The sequence below is a fragment of the Gossypium arboreum genome, chromosome 5, assembly GCF_025698485.1.
Source record: "Gossypium arboreum isolate Shixiya-1 chromosome 5, ASM2569848v2, whole genome shotgun sequence".
Lineage (NCBI taxonomy): Eukaryota > Viridiplantae > Streptophyta > Magnoliopsida > Malvales > Malvaceae > Gossypium > Gossypium arboreum.
In genome coordinates, this window is record NC_069074.1 from 24721123 (window position 1) to 24741155 (window position 20033).

Consider the following 20033-nt stretch of genomic DNA (forward strand, 5'->3'; position numbering starts at 1 on the left):
CTTAAACATGTGCCAACATGGCAAGTTAAATGAGAAGTGCCCATGGCCAGCTCTCCAATTCCACTTGGGCGCCTTTGTGACTAGCCGTCTTGGATCCTTTAATCATAGCATGGGACCTAAACCACTCGCTCTCTCCTGGAGGACCTAAACCACCTATATCTAGGAAATGTCCACTCGTTTGGCAAGTATCTTTGACAGGTATTAGAGTTAGGGCTTGAAAAAAACCGCCCACCCCACACAATTGCAATTTAATTGTAGAAAGGTCGGTACATATGGTTGCAACTTGCTTTCCATATATGTCAAATAAAAATGTTGTGTATTTATTTTCGGGTACTTAGATTAACCCCATCATTTTCGTTTAACTACACTTAATTAATAAAAGTACTTGGATTAAGCTATTGCACCATCAATATCCAACTCTCAAAATGATTAATAATAGAAAATTCGAAACAAGCGGTGAACTAGAAAACTCGAAAATCTCAAAATGGCGCGTCACGGTTCGAGTAACAGACTCTCGTATCCTGCTCACCCTTCAACCCTTTGCTCATGACTCATGACAGACAATCCTTCTCTCACCTCTATATTTACTACCCATTCTCCTCCCCTCCCTTTTGCCAAAACAAACCCCCCAAAAAAAAACAAAGAAGCCTCTAAATCCCTCCCTCTCTCCTTCTTTCTCTGTTCCTAAATTTCCATCTCAACCAAACTCAAAACCATGAGAGAAATCCTTCATTTTCAAGGAGGCCAATATGGGAACCAAATCGGCTCTAAGTTTTGGGAAGTTATCTGCCATGAGCATGGCGTCGATCCTATGGGAAGGTACCAAGGAGATGGATCGTCTGATCTTCAACTGGAACGTATCAATGTGTATTACAATGTGGCTTACGGTGGAAGGTACGTCCCTCGTGCGGTTCTCATGGATCTAGAACCCGGTACCATGGATAGTATTAGATCCAGTCCTTATGGCCAGATCTTTAGACCTGATAATTTCATCTTTGGACAATCCGGTGCCGGCAACAACTGGGCCAAAGGTCATTACACTGAAGGAGCCGAGTTGATTGACGCTGTTCTTGATGTTGTTCGTAAAGTGGCAGAGAATTGTGATTGCTTGCAAGGTAATACATATTTATTTGTCTTCGAAATCTATATTTGGCTAAATCTGCATGGATTTTTCGTGGACTTGGTTCTATTAATATGGCATTTCACTTTTACCTTAAAATTTGAAACTCTTATCCGTTTTGAGTTACCATATCACTTTCATGATAAAGATATACAATTGCTTTTGATTTTTTTTCTTTTAATTTTTCCAGCTTTTGACGATGACCACATCGAGAGGAAATAATCATTTTGACCTATCAAAATGAACTCTCTTGAATACAATTAACTGTGCAACTGATATGGAAGGATTGATTCTTTCGTCATTATCTACCCTTTCAGCTTTAGTTGGATAGTGGTAGCTATTTACATTTTGTTCTAAATAGTAAACATATTTTATCGACGAGATTGAACTATGATTGGTAAGGCTATTTTTTGTCTGGTCTGAACCTCTGAAGGCAAAAAAGGGTATGGGTTTTTATCTACCTTCTATATATATAATATTATCTATATAAACTGATCTGTGTTTCTATATGATTTATTTCTTATCGTGATTGTGATTGCCCCATCTATTTATCATTTTGTCCTTTATCGTAACCACAATCTTCTTTTTTGGTAATAAAAGAGTAGTTAACAAATCAAACTAAATTGAAGCTCTTAACGTATTCTGGGCATCATTTTGAGCAAGGACCATGAGCTTGGAATCGGATGCTCAAAACAACGAACAACTCCATCTTGAACAGACCCAATCTTTGCCATAAAATCAGCCACTTTGTTTGCTTCTCTCGAAATCTTAGCAAATTGGACTTCCCAATCCCAACAGCAAATTTCCTGGATATTCCTAACAAGGCCTGTTGAGTGTTGGTCCGTACACAAGTCGATTAACATCCGAACCATCATCTCGTTATCGCTCTCAACGATGACCTTTTTGTAACCCCTTTGCTAAGCTAAACACAAACAATCCCATATTGCTTATAATTCAACTTGTAAAACTGAACCAGTCCCCATAAATCTGTTTTAACCAAGCAGCCAATTACCAGATTCATCTCGCAGAATTCCGCCCGCAGCCGCCCAAGGATTAGTCGTCGCAACTGCCCCATCCACATTAAGCTTACCCCAACCCGCTGGAGGAGAAATCCAGGTATTGACAGGGCTGCTATCCGTTCTCTGAAGAGAACCCGAAAGTGAACTGTGTGCAACATGCTTAGCCCAAAACCAGCATTGTCTAACAAGATCCAGAGCACTGCACGATTCCTCCTTCAAAATAATCATACAATGTTTTTTTTCCAAATTTGCCAACAAGTTATGGAGAAGATAAAGCACCATGGGACGGACTCATTGCGCCAACCGAATCTGTCATAGATGCCATCCATTAACCATTGGGATAAATCTGAAGAGTAGAAAACGGACGAGCCTAATGTAGGGACCAACTTTGGCCATATTGATTGGCGACATGGCAGTCTCGTAAAGCATGCGAAACAGTTTCCTGATCCGCTCCACAAAGCTGACAAGAAGTAAACAATGTAAGATGGCGTCTCCAGCACTCATAATTACAGAACAAATGATTTTTCATTGCAAGCCAGAAGAAACTCCTAACCCGTTGCGTGACATGTAGCTTCCAAATCTTTTTCCAAACATTATCCTTGGGATCAAATGTGACTGTGACGGCACATTATATGCATTGGCAACAGAAAAGGGTTGTTGATTAGAACCTTGCCACACAAATTTATCTTCACCCTAGCTTCGCATGGGGAGGCATAGATGCGATCCGCACCAAAGCAAAACAATCAATTAAATGAGCAAATGCATCTCGCCTCCAAATCTCATTCCCATTCACCATATCAGCCTCCCTAGCATCATCCAAATCAATACTAGTCACAATTAAATGGTCTTTAAGCGGCCCTAAGTCCGAAATCCATTCATCCGTCCAAAATTTCGCTTTCTTATCATTGCCAACAGACCACCCAATGTGTTGTTTAAAAGAGTTCCAAATGTTCACAAGGGATCTCCATAAAAAAGAACAATTGGATCTTGCTAGCAAAGTTGGACAAGCTTACTCCTCAAGATCCTAACCCAATAGGCATCCGGCTTTGTCACCATACCAAGCCCCGACTTAAATAAAAATAATAATTATTTTGAACCTCTAAATTCCTGATCCCTAGCCCTCCATTTTCAATTGGTTGGCAACAAGTTTTTCAATTGACAAGTGCAATCTTCTTCTCACCATTTCTTGACCCCCAAACAAAATTCCTTGCAATTGTCTCAATTTTCTTGCAGACCCCGACAGGAATAGGAGCATAAAAAAATTAGGAATCGTTAATAAAACAGATTTAGCATGCGCATTATACCCAAAGTGTTTCCGGATTTTGTCAATAACAAACTGAAAAGTCTCTTGGTCACCCTCGATGAAAAAGAGGCATTCCCAAGTAGCTTCCCGAATCGGAAGCAAATCCCATGATACGACAAATAGAATCCGCACTAGATTCAGAAACATTAGTCGAGAAGAAGACTCTACTCTAGTCTTGTTTGCATTCACTTTGTGGCCTGAAAAGGAGCAGAAATAATTTAGCACATCAATAACTATTTTCGCTTAAAAATCATCTGCTTCACAAAAGGGAACTAAATCATCCGCGAAAAATAAGTGCAACCCTACTAAGTCAAATTGGTTTCCAAGCTCCTCGCATCACAGAAGCATCAAAACTTTGCCCTAACCTCTTCATCACTAGCACAAAAAGATAGGAGACAATGAGTCTCTTGTCGAATCCCTTATGTGTGCTTAAATTCATCAGAAAAGGAGCCGTTCCACAGGATTTGCATGAAAAAAGTAGATACACACTCATAATCACCTTTTAATGCATTTGGCGGAGCCTTGATGGCCCTTAATTGCCACTCTTACCAGGTCATCATCATATGAATGATGTCTTCACAGTATTATGTGTTGGCCACATTTTAATATCTGAATCTTGAAGGAAAATGAAAGATGTTAAATGAACAAGGAGAATAATGATTATTTTATCTGTCTAAGAATAATTCACATGGTAAATTACAGCGCCCATTCGAGTATCAGATTTATATTTTACCCAAAAGTTGAAGAATAGTAAGTATAAACCTATTATAAAAAAAAAAGGGACTATTTCTTTCATCATCTGATACTGGTATGATTGCTGTGAAACTGTGAAATATACAATACTATATTGTAGACGATGATAATGGTAGACTACTGGGTACCATCACATTAAGGGAACACAAATAAATGCGTGGGATACATTAGGTATCCCGATGTGGGATACAATGATCATGGCTCACTTCGTACATGTAAGGTATCTCGGGTGTTGCAAGAACTTTTCCATCCAGATTCCGAGTGGTTAGCTGTTTGGTTCGTGGTATTAGTAAATTATAAAGCATGCATGATAATCTTATTATTCAAATTGAGTTCTTTTGCTAGTATGAAAGGGTTACTTTGAAAAAAATCCTTGAGTTGAACTGTTGCCAACTTAGCAATAAAGTCTTACCGGCAAGTAAACTATGGTTATTTTCATTTTGAATTGACTGATGATGCTCACTCCTTCATGTTACTTATGAACCAGGCTTCCAGGTATGCCATTCACTTGGGGGAGGCACAGGTTCCGGGATGGGAACTCTCCTGATATCAAAAATCAGAGAAGAATATCCAGATAGGATGATGATGACATTCTCTGTTTTCCCTTCACCTAAAGTCTCTGACACAGTTGTGGAGCCTTATAATGCCACCCTCTCTGTGCACCAGTTGGTAGAGAATGCTGATGAATGCATGGTCCTTGACAATGAGGCACTTTATGATATTTGCTTCAGGACCCTAAAGCTCACCACTCCAAGCTGTGAGTGATATAATCTTTTCATTTTGATGGAAAGTTTGCTATATAGTGTTAAAACAATTTACAACTCTGACCCTAACACTACACTTGTAATTTGCAGTTGGAGATCTGAACCACTTAATTTCTGCAACAATGAGCGGTCTAACATGCTGCCTATGGTTCCCTGGACAGTTGAACTCTGATCTCCGAAAGTTGGCTGTGAACTTAATCCCATTCCCACGTCTGCACTTCTTTATGGTTGGGTTCGGACCACTTACATCCCGCGGTTCCCAGCAGTACTTTTCTCTCACTGTCCCGGAGCTGACTCAACAGATGTGGGATGCAAAGAACATGATGTGTGCGGCTGACCCTCGCCATGGTCGCTACCTGACAGCTTCAGCTATGTTCCGGGGCAAGATGAGCACCAAAGAAGTTGACGAACAAATGACCAATGTCCAGAACAAGAATTCATCGTACTTTGTAGAGTGGATTCCCAACAACGTTAAGTCCAGTGTTTGTGACATTCCAACAAATGGTCTGAAGATGTCATCCACATTTGTCGGAAACTCGACATCGATCCAGGAAATGTTCAGAAGGGTAAGCGAGCAATTCACGGCAATGTTCCGTCGCAAGGCCTTTTTGCATTGGTATACTGGTGAGGGAATGGATGAGATGGAATTTACAGAAGCAGAGAGTAACATGAATGACTTGGTGGCAGAGTATCAGCAATACCAAGATGCAACTGTGGAGGATGAGGGTGAATACGAGGAGGAGGGTCTTGAGGAGAACTACGAGTCATAAACTGTGTGGCCAATCACGTTTAAACAAATGAGAATTGCAACCTTTACCTGCCTATGTACCTACTATTGTGTGGCTACTGCTGTTTGTTCAGTTCTCTGCTCTGCACTTGTATTTCCTAAGTTAATATTGTTTGCTTAATGATTTCTGGTTTACTTACAGCCCTCAAGCTGAATTTATTGATTCTTCTTAAAATACTACAAATTTTCAGAAAAGAAAGAAAAGAACAGCCATTTAGCATACATACATACATACATACATACATAGATACATACATACATAGTAATTAAAGAAGATGTTCATAGAAACAGCTGTCGGTTGAAAGAGAGACAATATGACATACACAGTGAGGAACAAAATGGAATGAAATTTATCATCATCTGCAACGACAAACTAATAGAATCCCCAAAAAATTAGGAAATAGCCATTCATCATTACAATCAATTAATAATATATAATTAGAGGCGTCCGCATCAGAGTCATGGAAGTATGAGGTTCAAACATCGCTCGCATTAAAGTATCGGCGAGCTTCTCATACCCAAAATGATTCTCATCATTTGCATGCCTGTCTGGTCTATTATATTATAAAAATAATCAGAAATAAATGAACCAACTCAACCTCCATTGGAAACAGCATAAAAAGAAAAAGAAAATAGTATTACTGTTGTCGGAGTGTGGCAAGTTGCAGCGGCAAGTAGGAGAAGGATGTAGGCGGATTGAGATTATCAAAGTTTATATACCCAAGAAAGGTTCCCTAGGGTTGCTGGGAGAGTTTAACTTAACCAGGTCTAAACCCTGGAGCAGAACTAAGGTTAAATAAATGAACGCACAAGATTTCCTCTCTGCAGATTGGGAGTTTATGGGTTGAATGATAGATGGACAAGTACTTAAATGCTTTAGAGTGTTATCACGTGACATTCATCCTCGTTTGATTTCATAACCCCTCTCGCTCCATATGAAATCCAGCAGCCAAGGATGCTAACTCAGCTTAAACCCATATTCTCTAACTCACTAAAAAACTATTTAAGGTGATGAAACAAGCAAGAAAAGAAAAATATCGATTACCCAATGAATAGGTCAAATTTAAATTTATCTACAAGATAGAGATTTAAACAAATTTAAACCCCCTGTTATCTATATCCTTTAGAATTAAATTTTATAAAAATATTTATCGGTTCACTAGAATTCAAATAAATAAGTTTTTTTTTTTTTTTAATTTATAAAAATTGTCTTATTTTCTTTGATGAATGCTTTGGGCTATTATGTATGCCTTGACCATAGGTCTCTGTGCGTGGGCAGTGACACTAGTGCATACCCTAGAGTTTTGAGGTTAGAAAACGAATTTTTATCTTTTTAGTCAAGTGCTATGTCCAAATAAAATGAAATGCTCCTTATGCTTACCAAACTGTTGTTACCTTATAGTATCTTATGGTCACATTGAATCTCAATTTAAAGTCAAATCTTGGAACTCTTAAAAGTGAACAAAATTCTCTCGTTACTATATTCCATTTTCATCTGCGATATTCACACTGAAAACTTTGCTTAAAAGATATTAAATGTCTTACTTCTTGACTCAAGAAGCATAGACTTACAAAGTTTGATACTATTGTTCTGTTAGATATTTAGATCAAATATGGTTTTCGAGAACCAACCCACCAAACTTGTACGGTCTTGTAATAAAATGCTACGGTGGCGCCATAGCCTTATATCTATATGGCTGTTCCTGGAAAAAAATATATATATACTCTTCACAAGCAACCATAGGGTATCTAATCTCTCTTCAAGTTTACCAATTAATAGTAGAAGGCTTTGGATAATGGCTGATCTGATCTTCTTCCTCTTAGCCTTGTACTGGAGAACTAGCCAAAGATTAGCAACTTCTTTATCTGAATCGTTGACCCATTTTTTTTAATGCTTGCTGTTTCAGTAGTTTCACAGCCATAATGCAGGTTTTCTTGTTGTTAACGAATAAGGATTAATCTGTCCTCAGACAACTTCCATTGGAGTCAAAGTGTCAGTGTCATTCATGGGTTAATCTGTCCTCAGACAACTTCCTTTGGGGTGTAAGAACATAGTTCTCCATTCAGCAGAAACAAATTTAGCAGATTAAGGAGATTTTGAACACTTCCAGTCTTCCATTGAATGTTTCACTAAACAATGCAATGATCATTTAAGATCAGTTCAATCAGGCCGGGATTCAATTAGTATTGGTACAACTAATCAAATGAGTTAAAAAGTACTACAACAGAACAAACTAGAAACAATCAGTTATGGTGGAAATCAAAATTAGTTTGCTTTCTGTTTCTTCATTCTACTGACCAAAGTATTCTCAAAATCATCATCAGAGCTTTCGCTTTCTTCGGCCTTGCGTTTCTTAGTCTGCTTTGGGGCAACCTTGGAATCTGTTTTCTTTTTATTCGAAGAACCCGGGGAGACCATAGGAGTTCTCTTAACGGTGACGGATCCTGTACTACTCTTTACAGCTGAACCAGGTTTCATTGGGGAACTCAGCTTTTGCTGCTTAATCTTCTTCTGTTTCTTTTCAAAGACTTTCTTTGCTTCTGCTAAGGGGAGCAAACCAGACTCCATCATCCTGCAATCACATATCGGAGCATCCTTCTCAGTGAATGCATTCAACAAAATATAGTAAAGAGAATATATGTTCTCCAAGATGAATGAAAAAGTTATGCAAAGGATTTTTTTCTTTTCATTTCTGTGTGTAAAATCAGTTTAATCAATCGTGCACTATATTGATATGAGTTGATCGAATGGAATGGGTATAAAGAGATGACACTGATCACAAGAACCAAATAAATGAGACAAAAATATTCATCATCAATGTAGCAACATATTGCAGTATCATTCTTCCATCCGAGAAGAAGAAAAGTCTAAATGTAGCAACATATCGAATTGAAGAGCAAAATATTGAGGTACGAATCAGCAGATTATGACACTCAGCAAGAGATTCTGAAGAAAGCTTTCTTGCATTGTACAAAGAAGGATCACAGACCATTTGGCACAATATTAGCTGTTTCAGTTTCAGATGCACAATCAATTTTCTTTCAGATTGATGAGTTCATTGCAACAAAGTAATATATTTAGGGCAAGGCTTGCCCCATTGCGGGAATTAAAGAGGAAGGATAAGAAAAATTCTGCCTATTACAGAAGAAAATTCGTCACTTGGGACTTGAGAGACAGAAATAGGAATTACAAAAGAAAACGAAAAACTATCAATAGAACCAAAACCTAAAGATACACACTTTAAGTTGCATCAACTATCTGGGCAAATTTTTGCATTACTTCTATGAATAAACCCGACCGACCGAGGGAAATATAGTAACCCAAATGACAACCTTGACACCCCAAATCCGGTCAAGATTTTGTTTATTCACCATTCTTAATTGCACCAGTCTTTGTTAAAGCAAAGCTATCACAGCATTCAAGCACATACTGCCCCCAAGGAAAGTAGCAGACACAGCTTTCAGTTCTCAAATTAATGAGATCACAGCACAAACAGTCGATAAAATGACTTCTAAGCATTCACAATCCTTATATTGCATACATTACAGAACTACAACACGCCACAGATATGAACTACATTATCCAAAAAAAGTTAATGCAGGAATTGGGGAATTATGTCTTACCAGAATTGTGCCATTTCACTATGGGGAATTTGCTGGTACATTGTTTCATAAAATATCCGCAGTGGATCCCTCTGAAATTCAACAGTGAAAACAATGATAAATTACTCAAAAAGTAGGAAAATAAATCCCCCCAAAAAAAAAGCTTAAGTCCAGGTACCTCCTCAGGAGGATCCCTCTTCTGACCAGGCAAATCATAAACCTTCTTCTCCCGCTTCACTTCCTTCCCAGCAGCCGCTTTCTTTTCTTCCCCCTTTTTCTTCTTTTTCTTCATTTCCCTTTCCTTCAAAAATTTATAGCGGAAACAAAAATACCAAACACATTATCTTTTTCTTTTTCCCTGCAAATACCGAACAGAACAGAAGTCTTTTTTGACAAAGAGAAAGCACAAAAGGAATTCCAAAAACCTTATCTGCTTTAGTAGCGGAGCTCCTTTTGGAGATGGGTTTTTCGTCTTCATCGTCGCTCTCTTCCTTCTTGGGCTTGCTCGCTTTAGTAGTGGAGCTCCTTTTAGAGATGGGTTTTTCGTCTTCATCATCAGTCTCTACGGGCTCTTCTTTCTTCACTTTGGCTTCTTTGGGACGCGATTTCGAGTTAGAAACAGCAGCATTGTTGCTATTACTCGAGGGTTTCTTCTTACGATTCTCCGCCATCGAACTCAAGCTTTTGAGGTCCTCATTATCCTCTTCGGGTTCCTCCTTTTTCACTGACCTCGAGTCCTCAGACGGCATGATAAATCTTCAAGAGAACAAACAAGTTTCTGCCTTTCTGCCCCCAAAGAAAATATACAGAAAAGGGATTGGGATTTTCCAACTGTTTCGGCGCAGAATAAATGTAAAAAAATCCCTCCGAGCTGCTGCTGCTCGGGTTTTTAGCTTGTGACAATCAGAAAATGGTTGAAGACGGGCCCTCCAAGCCCTAACCAACCACACGTTACGGGACCTAACGGCATCGTTTAAATGTCCATGACCCAAAACACAAAGTTGGCTACTTTTCTTTCTCTTCACCAAATTTAAAACCAAAGATAATGTAGGAAAACCCGCCTTCTTTAAATTTGCACGGAAAGAATAAATTATATTTTCTCTCTCTATATCTTCTTCAGAAAAACATATGTTTTCAACTACACCTCATCATCCCCGTCTTCACTTTGGGCACCTTCGATCTAAAATTTTAGGTATATCTTTTTTAGTTTCGGGAGCTTAAATTTTTATCAACCATAATTCAAATAAAATATGCTAAATTTCAATCTTAATCCCTTCATATTAAAGTTTTATATTATTTTTATATTAAAATAAATTTAAAAATATAATATATTGAAAACATTAAAATAAATATTTTCTAATAAATTAAAAATATATTAAAAAATTATATACTTAAATAATATTAAAATAGTTGCAACTTAATAAATAAATGTCTCTAAAATAGTAGCAAAAATAATAACAAAATAATAACAAAAAATAGTAGTAATATAATAACAAAATGGTAGCAAAATAACATCAGTAGTGAAAAAATTAGACAAATTCTAGCTGAGTCAAACCCGAACAAAAAAAAAATTCTTACTTGAGACCCAATCTATTTTAAAAAAATATTTTACATAAATTCTTTCGCTTTTTAAACGAGGCTTATGATGAGGTTTATTTCCAACCTTAATGATAATTAGTTCAAAAGAAATAATTGGTTAATTATAAGAAATAATTGGTTAATTATAAGGTTTGGTCATTCAGTTAAACTTTTATTATTATTATTATTATTATTATTATTATTATTAATAAGGATAAATAAAAACAACAAATCACTTCTATGGCCATTCAAAAGGTTTAAATAATCAAGCAGGAAAATGCTTCTAATTTTATGTTTAATATTTACACATTTTATTAATTTGATCCTAATTTTAAAAATAAATATTTTTAAAAAATTAAAAATTAAAAAGTTATTAATTTCTCCTAAATTTCTAGAATCAAAATCGATTTGATAGAATGTGTAAAAATTGAACACTAAATTTTTATTATACTAATTAAAGTCGTTATTAATTTTCCTTAATTTACTTCGAAATTAGCAATGACTAAATTACTCCATTTTTCTGAAAGAATCAATTTATTCAACATCAAAACTTCACAAAGTTTGATAGGCTCTCAAAATTATCTTCTCATCACCTTTTTTTTTTTTTACCTAAAATGAAAAATACATTCACTTTTTGTGTTAATCACTTACTTGCTTTTCACATTATTGGACGAGTAATACAGTTAACTCTTCCAATAACAGTACTATTTATCTGTTCAGATTTTACCTGTTATATTATAGCACGAGACTGATATAAAGGATTAATTGTATGAGCATAATAGCATCCACCACTTATAAAAGGAAAACACATCCAGATTGATATAAGAGGATACAAACATATAACATATCCAGATTGATATAAGAGGATACAAACATATCCAGATTCATTAATAATTAGCCTTGTTGACACACTTTTTTTTTCGTTCATAAAAATACACAAAACACTTGCTCCAGGGTATGGAACTAATACATATTGCACAAACTACTTAAGACAGACGTTGATGGAAAAGCAAGAAACGAAAATGATGGTGCAGAGTCATCTTGTCTTGGGAGAGGAGGTTTTCAATCTGGGAACTTTAAATGTAGAAGTGAACAATTTTGGAGTTTCAGATATGGGTTTAGCATCTTCCTTTTTTCTCTTCGAGCTTCTACTTCCCTGAACGACAATAAGAAGTTAACATTTGATTAGACAATGAATCTTTCATGCTATTAACATATATAGATGTCATAACAGAACATGTTCTGCCTGCAAACTAACATAAAGAAGTACCTTTTCATTCTCCTTCTGAAGATCAGGAACATGAGAAGCAGAATTTTCTTTCTTCACAGTAATGTTACATGGATCCCTGCCACTGTTCTTACCGCTCATGACATAAGTTCTTCCGCCTGCTGCGCAACGTTTTATTACAGGTGTACAAGAAGCACTTCTCGACTTCCTTAACGATTCTACTTCCCCAGAAGTTATAGAAACTTGTTGGAATCTACTTGCATCAGCCTTTTTCCGAGACAGTTCCGCTTTTAATCTCTCGATTATTTCATCCTTTTCAGCATTGGATGACCTGAGCTCCTCCATATCGGACATAAGTGCCTCAATTCTCTTGTTAGCCTTGTCTAGTTCAGACTGCTTGGTGTTTAATTTATCAGTGTACTGACTTTCCAGAACATTAAACTGATTCCATGCAAATTTATTCTCTGCCACAAGTGCAGTGACTTGACAACTCTTTTCCGAAACAAGATTTTTGTATTGAAGCTGCAGCCTTCGTATATCGTCTTCCAACGCCTCCAAAGTAACAGACTTGGAGCCACTACGCTTGCGTGCCGACGTCCCTTTTTTGGTTTCTATGGGGGCCCTTTGAGAAATATCCTGAAAATTATTAAAAAGCTTAGAAACTGTACAATGGATATGATTATGCAAAGAAGAAAAGCCATGGGAACATACTTTTGAATTTTTACCGAGGATATCAAACCAGATTCTGAAATCAGTCAGTTCATCCTCCGCTTCCTCTGTAGTAAGCCAATTTAAAAAAAAAATCTACAAACATCAGACCATAACTAAATTACCAAAAAAAAAAAAAGAGCATAAAATCAAAACATGAATCTAATTCAACATAAAAGAATTCGAAACCAAATTTAACAACCACCATTACATCACAAGTTTGTTTCTTCCCTAGTGAATTTGACCAAAATATTAAGACGAAAAAGAGCAGGTACCTAATTTCATTTTGCAAAGATAAGCTTCTCTGTGCTTCAATCCTACCATCATATCGGCTTTTGTAGCCTCAAGCACACGTGCCATCTCTTCCGATTCCAAATCACTTTTCATCTAAACACCAAAATATAACCAAGATCTCCAATATGAACCCTCCGATTAGGGGAGCAAAAAAAACCCTGAATTTACAAAAAAAAAGGGTCAAAACCCTAGATTTAGAATTCATACCTGAGAAATGTGATCTTCGTAGAGTCGAACATCAGAGACCCAGCGTTCATATTGCATTTTGATCCGATCTTCGAGAATCTTTCTTTCTTTACTGAGAGTTTCAAGCTGTTGTTGCTGGGTTTTAAGCATCTTAACTAAACCCTCAAAGATTTTGTCCCACTTTTGACGCTCTGACGAGTCTTGAGACCGCGTTTTCGCCCCCATTGTGGCCTTCTTGATAGCAGAATTACCAGAAGATGAAGATAAAGAAAATGATAGTGAGAAAATTCAAATGTTGCAATTTGAAAAGGGACTTCAACGGTCTGATTTTTAGTGTATTTTAAAGCAAAAGGATAGGGGGTAATACTAACGTACGCACCTGACGTACTAATACCTTTTCGCTTTTTGGGCTCTCACTTGGGTTCTGAACTGAAACGCTTAGCCCATCATAAACACTTGATTTAATTAGAAAAATAAATAAATCACATTTAGTGTAAATACATTTAATTAGAAAATTTCGAAAACCCGTTTAATATTTATTTATCAAACAAATTTTAAATAAAATAATTATATCCTTATTATTTATATATTTATTTTCTATTAATTTTATTCATTTCTCTATCTTAAATAACAAAATAATGAAAATTTAATTATGCATTGAAGTATTACAAAATTGAATATATTTGAATTGTTTCATAAAAATATATTTTACTTTAATTAAAATTAAATAATTCATATTTATAGTTAATTTTGTTAAATATTAATTTTTTGATGAATTCATTAAATTAATTTAATATAAATTAATTAGTATTATTATTTAGAAGGTTTTAATGGAAAATAAATTGATTAAAATATAAAAGGAAAAATAAAGGAACAATAAATTCATCTTTTATAATCAAAATTAAATATTTTACATGTATTTGCGTAAAATTTATTAAAAATGAAATAAAAAGTAAAAACAAAGAATAAATAAAATATATTTATCACTGGTAACAACTTTTTAAAATATACTTGGAACAAGTGAAGACATAATTTTAAATTAAGAAATATTAATTATTATAAAATTATCAATAATATTTGAAAACATTTAACCCAATAATAAATTTTAAAATTAAATTATTGTATGTGGGAAAATTTACCCAAATAATATGGAAAAGATATTTTTTTATTGAAATGATATGGTGCTATTAGCTAATGTGATTATTTTTCATTTAAAAAAGTTAAAATATGTTACAAGTCCCTTTATTCTTTGTATATCTAAAATTTAGTCATTTATTTTTATTTTCAAAATTTAATTTTATATTTTTAAATTTTAAAATCCCAGTCCAATGATTCTGAAATAAACAAATAATAACTTGGTAACCGTGCAACAAGAAAAACAATGTTGCAATGAGATTGATTTAATAGAAAAATTTTAACAATGTTAACAATTGAACTTATATTTTTAAATTTGAAAAGCGAATGATTTAATTCCTTAAAATAGAAGTAAAGGGTTAAAATTCAAATCTATGAAAATAACAAGGACTGGAAGCAATTTTAACCAAAAAAAAACTAATGGTTTTATTTAATTATTATTCTAAAAAAGTATTTATTAATTATTTTGACATTTATTTAATTTAAAAATTAAGACGAAAAATAAATGTAAACACTTCATTGAACAATGAATTTAGCGGGAATGCCAGCGAGTTTGCTTATATATAAAAATGTATAAATTTTTTTAAAGTTAATTTTATATTTTTATTTGTAAGATATTATCTTTGTATTTTATAAAATTAAAAAGCTCATTCCATTACTAGTAAACACGTGAATGGCAATGATTGATTTGTACTTGTAATTTACATAAACTTTTATATATTAGAGGTTTGTGTAAGTTAGAATTAAGTAAAGAAAGCACTTATCAGTTCATATGTGAGTGCATTTGAGATTGTAAAACTTTTAGTTATTAGTTTTACAAACTAAATTCTCAGATAGAATTCTTCTTTAGGATATATTAGAATTAGGTTCATTAGTTGTATTTGTTTCAATAATAGTGGGTTCATCTTACCGAATTAGACTTTATAGACATAAGGAAAATGAACTTCGTAATCAATTTGTTGCCCCCTATTTTTATTTTGTTTTTCGCAATGCTTGCAGAAGTACTCATTTCGTAACTACTTACTTATATTATATATATATATATATATATATATATATATATTTTTTTACAATTATCAATTAGTTCAAATAAATATTTAAACAATAATTTGATTTTTTATAAAGGATAAAAATAACTTTATAAATAAACTTATTTTTACATACCAAATATTAAAATTACATCCCAAAAATTAAATTTATTAAAAATAATTTTCCATCAAATTTTAAGATTTAATATAAACTATCAATAAAAGTGTTTTGCCACTAAAATATTGGAATTCTAAACTTTATTTAATTTGGTATTCCTTAAATATCATATTTCTAGTTCTAAATATTGGAATGTTAAGTTTAAACTTTTGTCTGCAGGAAAATCAGAAAATCAATACTATAATAAAAATATATACATTAAATCAAATTAAATATTAGACCCAATATGTAATTTCAACTTTAAAACTTAAAAATCTTAAAGCGTTGATCTTTATAAATAATACCAAAATCTCAATTAAAAGGATATAAAGAACATGTTATGTTTTTGGTAGTTTTAAGTAACTTGATTTATATGGGATTAATCCATAAATTGCTATTTAAATTATACTTTTTTATTTAAATATTTATATATTTTTTGTCTGGCGCGATACTTAAATTATTATTTTTCTTTAAGTTGGTATCTCCGTTAATCAAACATTTAAATATATTTTAGGGTAGACTACATCATTAGTTACTAAACTATGGGTAAGTTTTCATTTTGATCGTTTAACAAAAAAAAAGTTACAATTTGGTCATTGAACTATTCAAAAGTTTTCATTTCAGTCACCGGGTTGTTAAAATCGACACTATATGGTTTTTTCTATTCGCATTGTCTACAGCAATTGAAATCTCTCTTTCCCCTTCTTTTCTATAATTCAAAATTTTTATTTATTTATGAAATAACTTTGGATGTCACGAATCTACAAACCAAAATTCAAAAAAAAAAAAGATTCTTCGATTTCCGACACTAACCGTCAAACCAACTTGGGTCTAATTAAGGTATGTTCTTCTACTCATCGATGGGTATTGATACACCGTACCGATCATCGAATCATTGCTTGGGACTCGCTGACGGAACTTTTAACATCCTATTGATTTAAATAAATTTTTTTTGAATAGTTTAGTAACTTCAATGAAAATTTTCAAAAGTTTTCATTTTAGTTAAGTGACCAAAATGAAAACTTACCCATAGTTTCGTGACTAATGGTGTAGTTTACCCTTTATTTTAAAAATGGCTTAACTGCAAATTAGTACTTAAACTATACCCTTTTTTCAAAGTTAGTACCTAAAACTTTTCTTTTGTTACCAAATTTACACCAAAATGCTATATTCATTATAAAAAAAAATTCTAGCCAATAATAAACCACCACATTATATAAACTGAAAAAATATTTTCCTTAATACTCTTATTTTCCTTTTTTTCTTTTACATTATTTATCTCCCTCTTTATTTTTTCTATTTTTTCTATTTTCTTCCTTTATAATGTCTAGCAATACCACTAATACTTGAAATTTATCCTCCTTAGGTTGAGACGTTGTCGATTAATTATTTTCATACTTCACCTCCTACTTGCTATATTTGATGAGATCAAAAAGGTTATTTCATCGATCAAAATTAGTGTTTTCAAAACTAGACCAGGAACCAATAGGATTGTTGGGCCAGAGATAAGGGTTGAATCAATTGACCTGCAAACTGATACATACCAGTTGAACCAAGCTAAAAAAATCAGTTGAATCGAATTTCTCTATTTTCTTAAATATTTTTATTTTTATGAATTTTAATAATTTATTTGATTGAATCAAATGAATTGATCAAATCAGGAACTGGTTCCATGACTAGTTTAATCTTTAATCTAGTTCTAAAGAAAGAAAAGAAAAAAGAATATATATATATATATATATGAGAGAAATAATACTTTTGTGTATTTTTTTTATCACATGTCAAATTTTAATTGGTTGTTTTTTAAATAGACTTAATAGTTTAATTAACGATTGGACTAACAGAGGCATCAACTTAGAAAAAAAAAGTTTAGGTACCACTTGTGACCAGAAAAATATTTAGGTACAAAAATGTGAAAGAAAAAAAAAGGACATAGTTTAAGTATCAATTTGTAGGTTAAGCCTCTTTTAAAATAGACTTAATAGTTTGACTAACAAATATACAAATTTAGAATTAGGTATCACTCATGACTAAAAAAACAATTTAGATACCAAGATGAGAAAAAATATATAATTTAAGTACAAATTTGTAGGTTAAGCCTTTTTATAATCATGCAACACCTTTCAAATGTGACTATAAATGTGAAAACAACATTAGTCCAAATTTAACAAAATTAGAAAGATTAAGCCGAATGAATTTTAGCTCGGTTGATATAACATTGTTGTTAGTATAGGAGGACGTGAGTTTTGAGTACATTAAAGAGTGTTTATCTTCTTATCTAAAGATTAAAAATGGGTTATAGGTAGTTCTAAATATTATATGAAGAAAAAAAGTTAAAATATCCTTCAATTCTAAAACTCACTTGCTAGAGGTGTAGCAAAAATTATATTATAATAAACCGAAATTTATCAAAAAAAATGTTAATGGTATTAATAATTGAAGTTGCATTTTCAAATTCAAAAAGTTATTTATTAAAGAAGGAAATTAAATTCGTAAGAGAATGTATTTTTGTAATGCAATAATTGATTTTTGTATTGCACAATTAGGCATTGGCTGCTAAGAAAGCAAAGTAGAGGAGGGCCCTGAAACTGAAATAGTATAGAGTGGGGGGTCCTTTGATCCGTTGGGTATAAGATAGTTAAAGAGTCCCTCTCTTCCGCCATAATGAAACAGGCGAAGCGAAGCCCATATGAACAGATATTCCAGTGAAGTGGACGCGAAGCAACGAACCTCCCCCTTCCCTTCCCTTCCCTTCCCACCAATATTATTATAATTGCTTTTGCTCTCCTCTCTCTAATATATTTAACTAACAACACCATTCACCGCTTCCCTAACTTTCCATCTTCCTTTGTCTGCCAAAACTAGTTCAGCAGCATGGACCGTGAAGGGGGAGTTGTGATGATGAATAGGGCAGAAATCGATACCAGGGCACCATTCAGGTCTGTCAAAGAAGCCGTTGCCTTGTTCGGTCATAAAGTTTTATCTGGCCAGCTTTATCCCATCAAGCTCAAGGAGGAGGAGGTAACCTCCTTCTCATTTGCCCATGCTTCAGTTCACTACTTTGATTTATTAATGGTTCCCAAATCCCTGAATACTATTGTGTTTTGCCCTTCTTCTTATTAAAAATATGTATGTTAGTGTATTATGAAATATTTCTTGATCAAAGAGCTTTACTGTGGTGTTTAAACTCCAGGTAATTTCTTTATCTGATGCTTGCTTGTCGCTGAGTGTAAGTGTTATCGGTGTAATAGTAGAGAGAATATAAATATAATAATTATCAGGGTGCTTACTTTAGCTTTTTTTAAGGAATCATTCTCTTACTCTTGATGAAGATATCTCCATTAAAAGTTTAAAAATGGAGGATTATCTATCAAGCAAGCAAGCATATCTGTTACAGTACTTCCCTGAAAATATCCATATATAGTCTTCTAAATTCATCAACTGAATTAATAATCAGGAAATGTTAGTTTACCAAGTTCATTTATGACAGATGCATGGGCGTGAAGGCAGTGAAAATGGTTGTTCAAGGCTTGGAACTGTTACAGCTGAACTGGAAGAGACAAAATATAACCTTGAAAAGGCCAGAGAAGAGAGTTTGATGATGGCGAATTGCCTGTGTGCTCTTAAAGAAGAGCTCGAAAGAACGAAGACCGAACTGCAGCAAATGAAGGAACGACAAACCGAGAAACTGATGATGGAGTTCGAGATGGAAGATGTCAAGATTGTTCCAGGCTCCGCAAGATATGAATTCAATGAAACACGCACGTTTAACGAAGAAGGTACCACCGAGTTTCAAAAGAAGAGATACGTGACATTTTCAAATCAACCTTGTTTGACTCAAGTTGTTGGTCCACAAGGTGTGGAGAAACTTGAAAGGCACCCTTCATTGCGCAAGAAGAAGAAGAAGCCATTGATCCCTCTGATTGGAGGGTTATTTTCCAAGAGAAAAGGGAGTCAATAAGTTCATAGTGCCAACATAAATAATACCTTATAAGATTTTACTTTAATTTTTGTAAGGTTTCATATTTCTCTTGTATGTACACGCCTAGCAAGTTTAATGTATAAGAAGGGCGTAGATGTTTTATGAGAGAGTTATATAATAAAAGATCACATAAATCACTTCATTTTCTACCTTAAAGAATAATCCAAAACTTAGCTTAATTGATTCATTATATTCAGGTGGCTTAAAGTTCGAATCTCACCATTGAAGCATCAGAAGCGTCGAGAAACCTGAAAGAAATCAAAACCAACAAAAACATATCTCATGTGAAGTGTACAAAAGAAGAACAAAGTAACATTCCAAGTTTCCCAGTGTCTCTTTCTATGGTGGATTCGTAACCCACGAAGGAAGAGACTAATCGAATATATATT

General features: G+C 33.8%; 4 protein-coding genes and 1 non-coding gene across 5 annotated transcripts; 2 read left to right on the top strand and 3 right to left on the bottom strand.

Moving 5' to 3' along the window:
- The first annotated feature begins 461 nt into the window (after nucleotides 1-461).
- Nucleotides 462-6206, top strand: LOC108453071 (tubulin beta-6 chain-like). The gene is made up of 3 exons (XM_017750970.2): nucleotides 462-1115; nucleotides 4683-4952; nucleotides 5050-6206. Exons 1-3 carry the CDS (start codon nucleotides 716-718, stop codon nucleotides 5727-5729), a joined length of 1350 nt encoding a protein of 449 aa, XP_017606459.1. The 5' UTR covers nucleotides 462-715; the 3' UTR covers nucleotides 5730-6206.
- LOC128293624 (small nucleolar RNA R72) lies at nucleotides 6195-6289 on the bottom strand. The gene has a single exon (XR_008283804.1). It is a non-coding gene; the product is annotated as a small nucleolar RNA R72 (small nucleolar RNA).
- A 1552-nt stretch (nucleotides 6290-7841) lies between these two features.
- On the bottom strand, nucleotides 7842-10486 carry LOC108453070 (uncharacterized). The gene is made up of 4 exons (XM_017750969.2): nucleotides 9775-10486; nucleotides 9528-9650; nucleotides 9371-9441; nucleotides 7842-8319 (listed from the first exon to the last, which is right to left on the bottom strand). Exons 1-4 carry the CDS (start codon nucleotides 10096-10098, stop codon nucleotides 8013-8015), a joined length of 825 nt encoding a protein of 274 aa, XP_017606458.1. The 5' UTR covers nucleotides 10099-10486; the 3' UTR covers nucleotides 7842-8012.
- Nucleotides 10487-11719: 1233 nt separating this feature from the next.
- LOC108453069 (uncharacterized) lies at nucleotides 11720-13699 on the bottom strand. Its single transcript, XM_017750968.2, has 5 exons — nucleotides 13365-13699; nucleotides 13139-13250; nucleotides 12867-12931; nucleotides 12198-12791; nucleotides 11720-12083 (listed from the first exon to the last, which is right to left on the bottom strand). Exons 1-5 carry the CDS (start codon nucleotides 13566-13568, stop codon nucleotides 11964-11966), a joined length of 1095 nt encoding a protein of 364 aa, XP_017606457.1. The 5' UTR covers nucleotides 13569-13699; the 3' UTR covers nucleotides 11720-11963.
- Nucleotides 13700-18296: 4597 nt separating this feature from the next.
- On the top strand, nucleotides 18297-19781 carry LOC108452380 (WEB family protein At1g75720-like). Its single transcript, XM_017750162.2, has 2 exons — nucleotides 18297-18683; nucleotides 19153-19781. The coding sequence occupies exons 1-2, from the start codon at nucleotides 18537-18539 to the stop codon at nucleotides 19621-19623; spliced, it is 618 nt and encodes a 205-aa protein (XP_017605651.1). The 5' UTR covers nucleotides 18297-18536; the 3' UTR covers nucleotides 19624-19781.
- The last annotated feature ends 252 nt before the right edge of the window (nucleotides 19782-20033 follow it).

Coding starts and splice junctions, on each gene's coding strand:
- LOC108452380 (XM_017750162.2), top strand. CDS start 18,537: ATGGACCGTGAAGGGGGAGTTGTGATGATGAATAGGGCAGAAATCGAT. Junction 18,684..19,152: donor TCAAGCTCAAGGAGGAGGAG/GTAACCTCCTTC, acceptor CATTTATGACAG/ATGCATGGGCGTGAAGGCAG.
- LOC108453069 (XM_017750968.2), bottom strand. CDS start 13,568: ATGGGGGCGAAAACGCGGTCTCAAGACTCGTCAGAGCGTCAAAAGTGG. Junction 13,251..13,364: donor ACGAAGATCACATTTCTCAG/GTATGAATTCTA, acceptor TTTGGTGTTTAG/ATGAAAAGTGATTTGGAATC. Junction 12,932..13,138: donor TCTTTGCAAAATGAAATTAG/GTACCTGCTCTT, acceptor GGCTTACTACAG/AGGAAGCGGAGGATGAACTG.
- LOC108453070 (XM_017750969.2), bottom strand. CDS start 10,098: ATGCCGTCTGAGGACTCGAGGTCAGTGAAAAAGGAGGAACCCGAAGAG. Junction 9,651..9,774: donor CCGCTACTAAAGCAGATAAG/GTTTTTGGAATT, acceptor AAATTTTTGAAG/GAAAGGGAAATGAAGAAAAA. Junction 9,442..9,527: donor AGAGGGATCCTCCTGAGGAG/GTACCTGGACTT, acceptor GTTGAATTTCAG/AGGGATCCACTGCGGATATT.
- LOC108453071 (XM_017750970.2), top strand. CDS start 716: ATGAGAGAAATCCTTCATTTTCAAGGAGGCCAATATGGGAACCAAATC. Junction 1,116..4,682: donor GAATTGTGATTGCTTGCAAG/GTAATACATATT, acceptor CTTATGAACCAG/GCTTCCAGGTATGCCATTCA. Junction 4,953..5,049: donor AAAGCTCACCACTCCAAGCT/GTGAGTGATATA, acceptor TGTAATTTGCAG/TTGGAGATCTGAACCACTTA.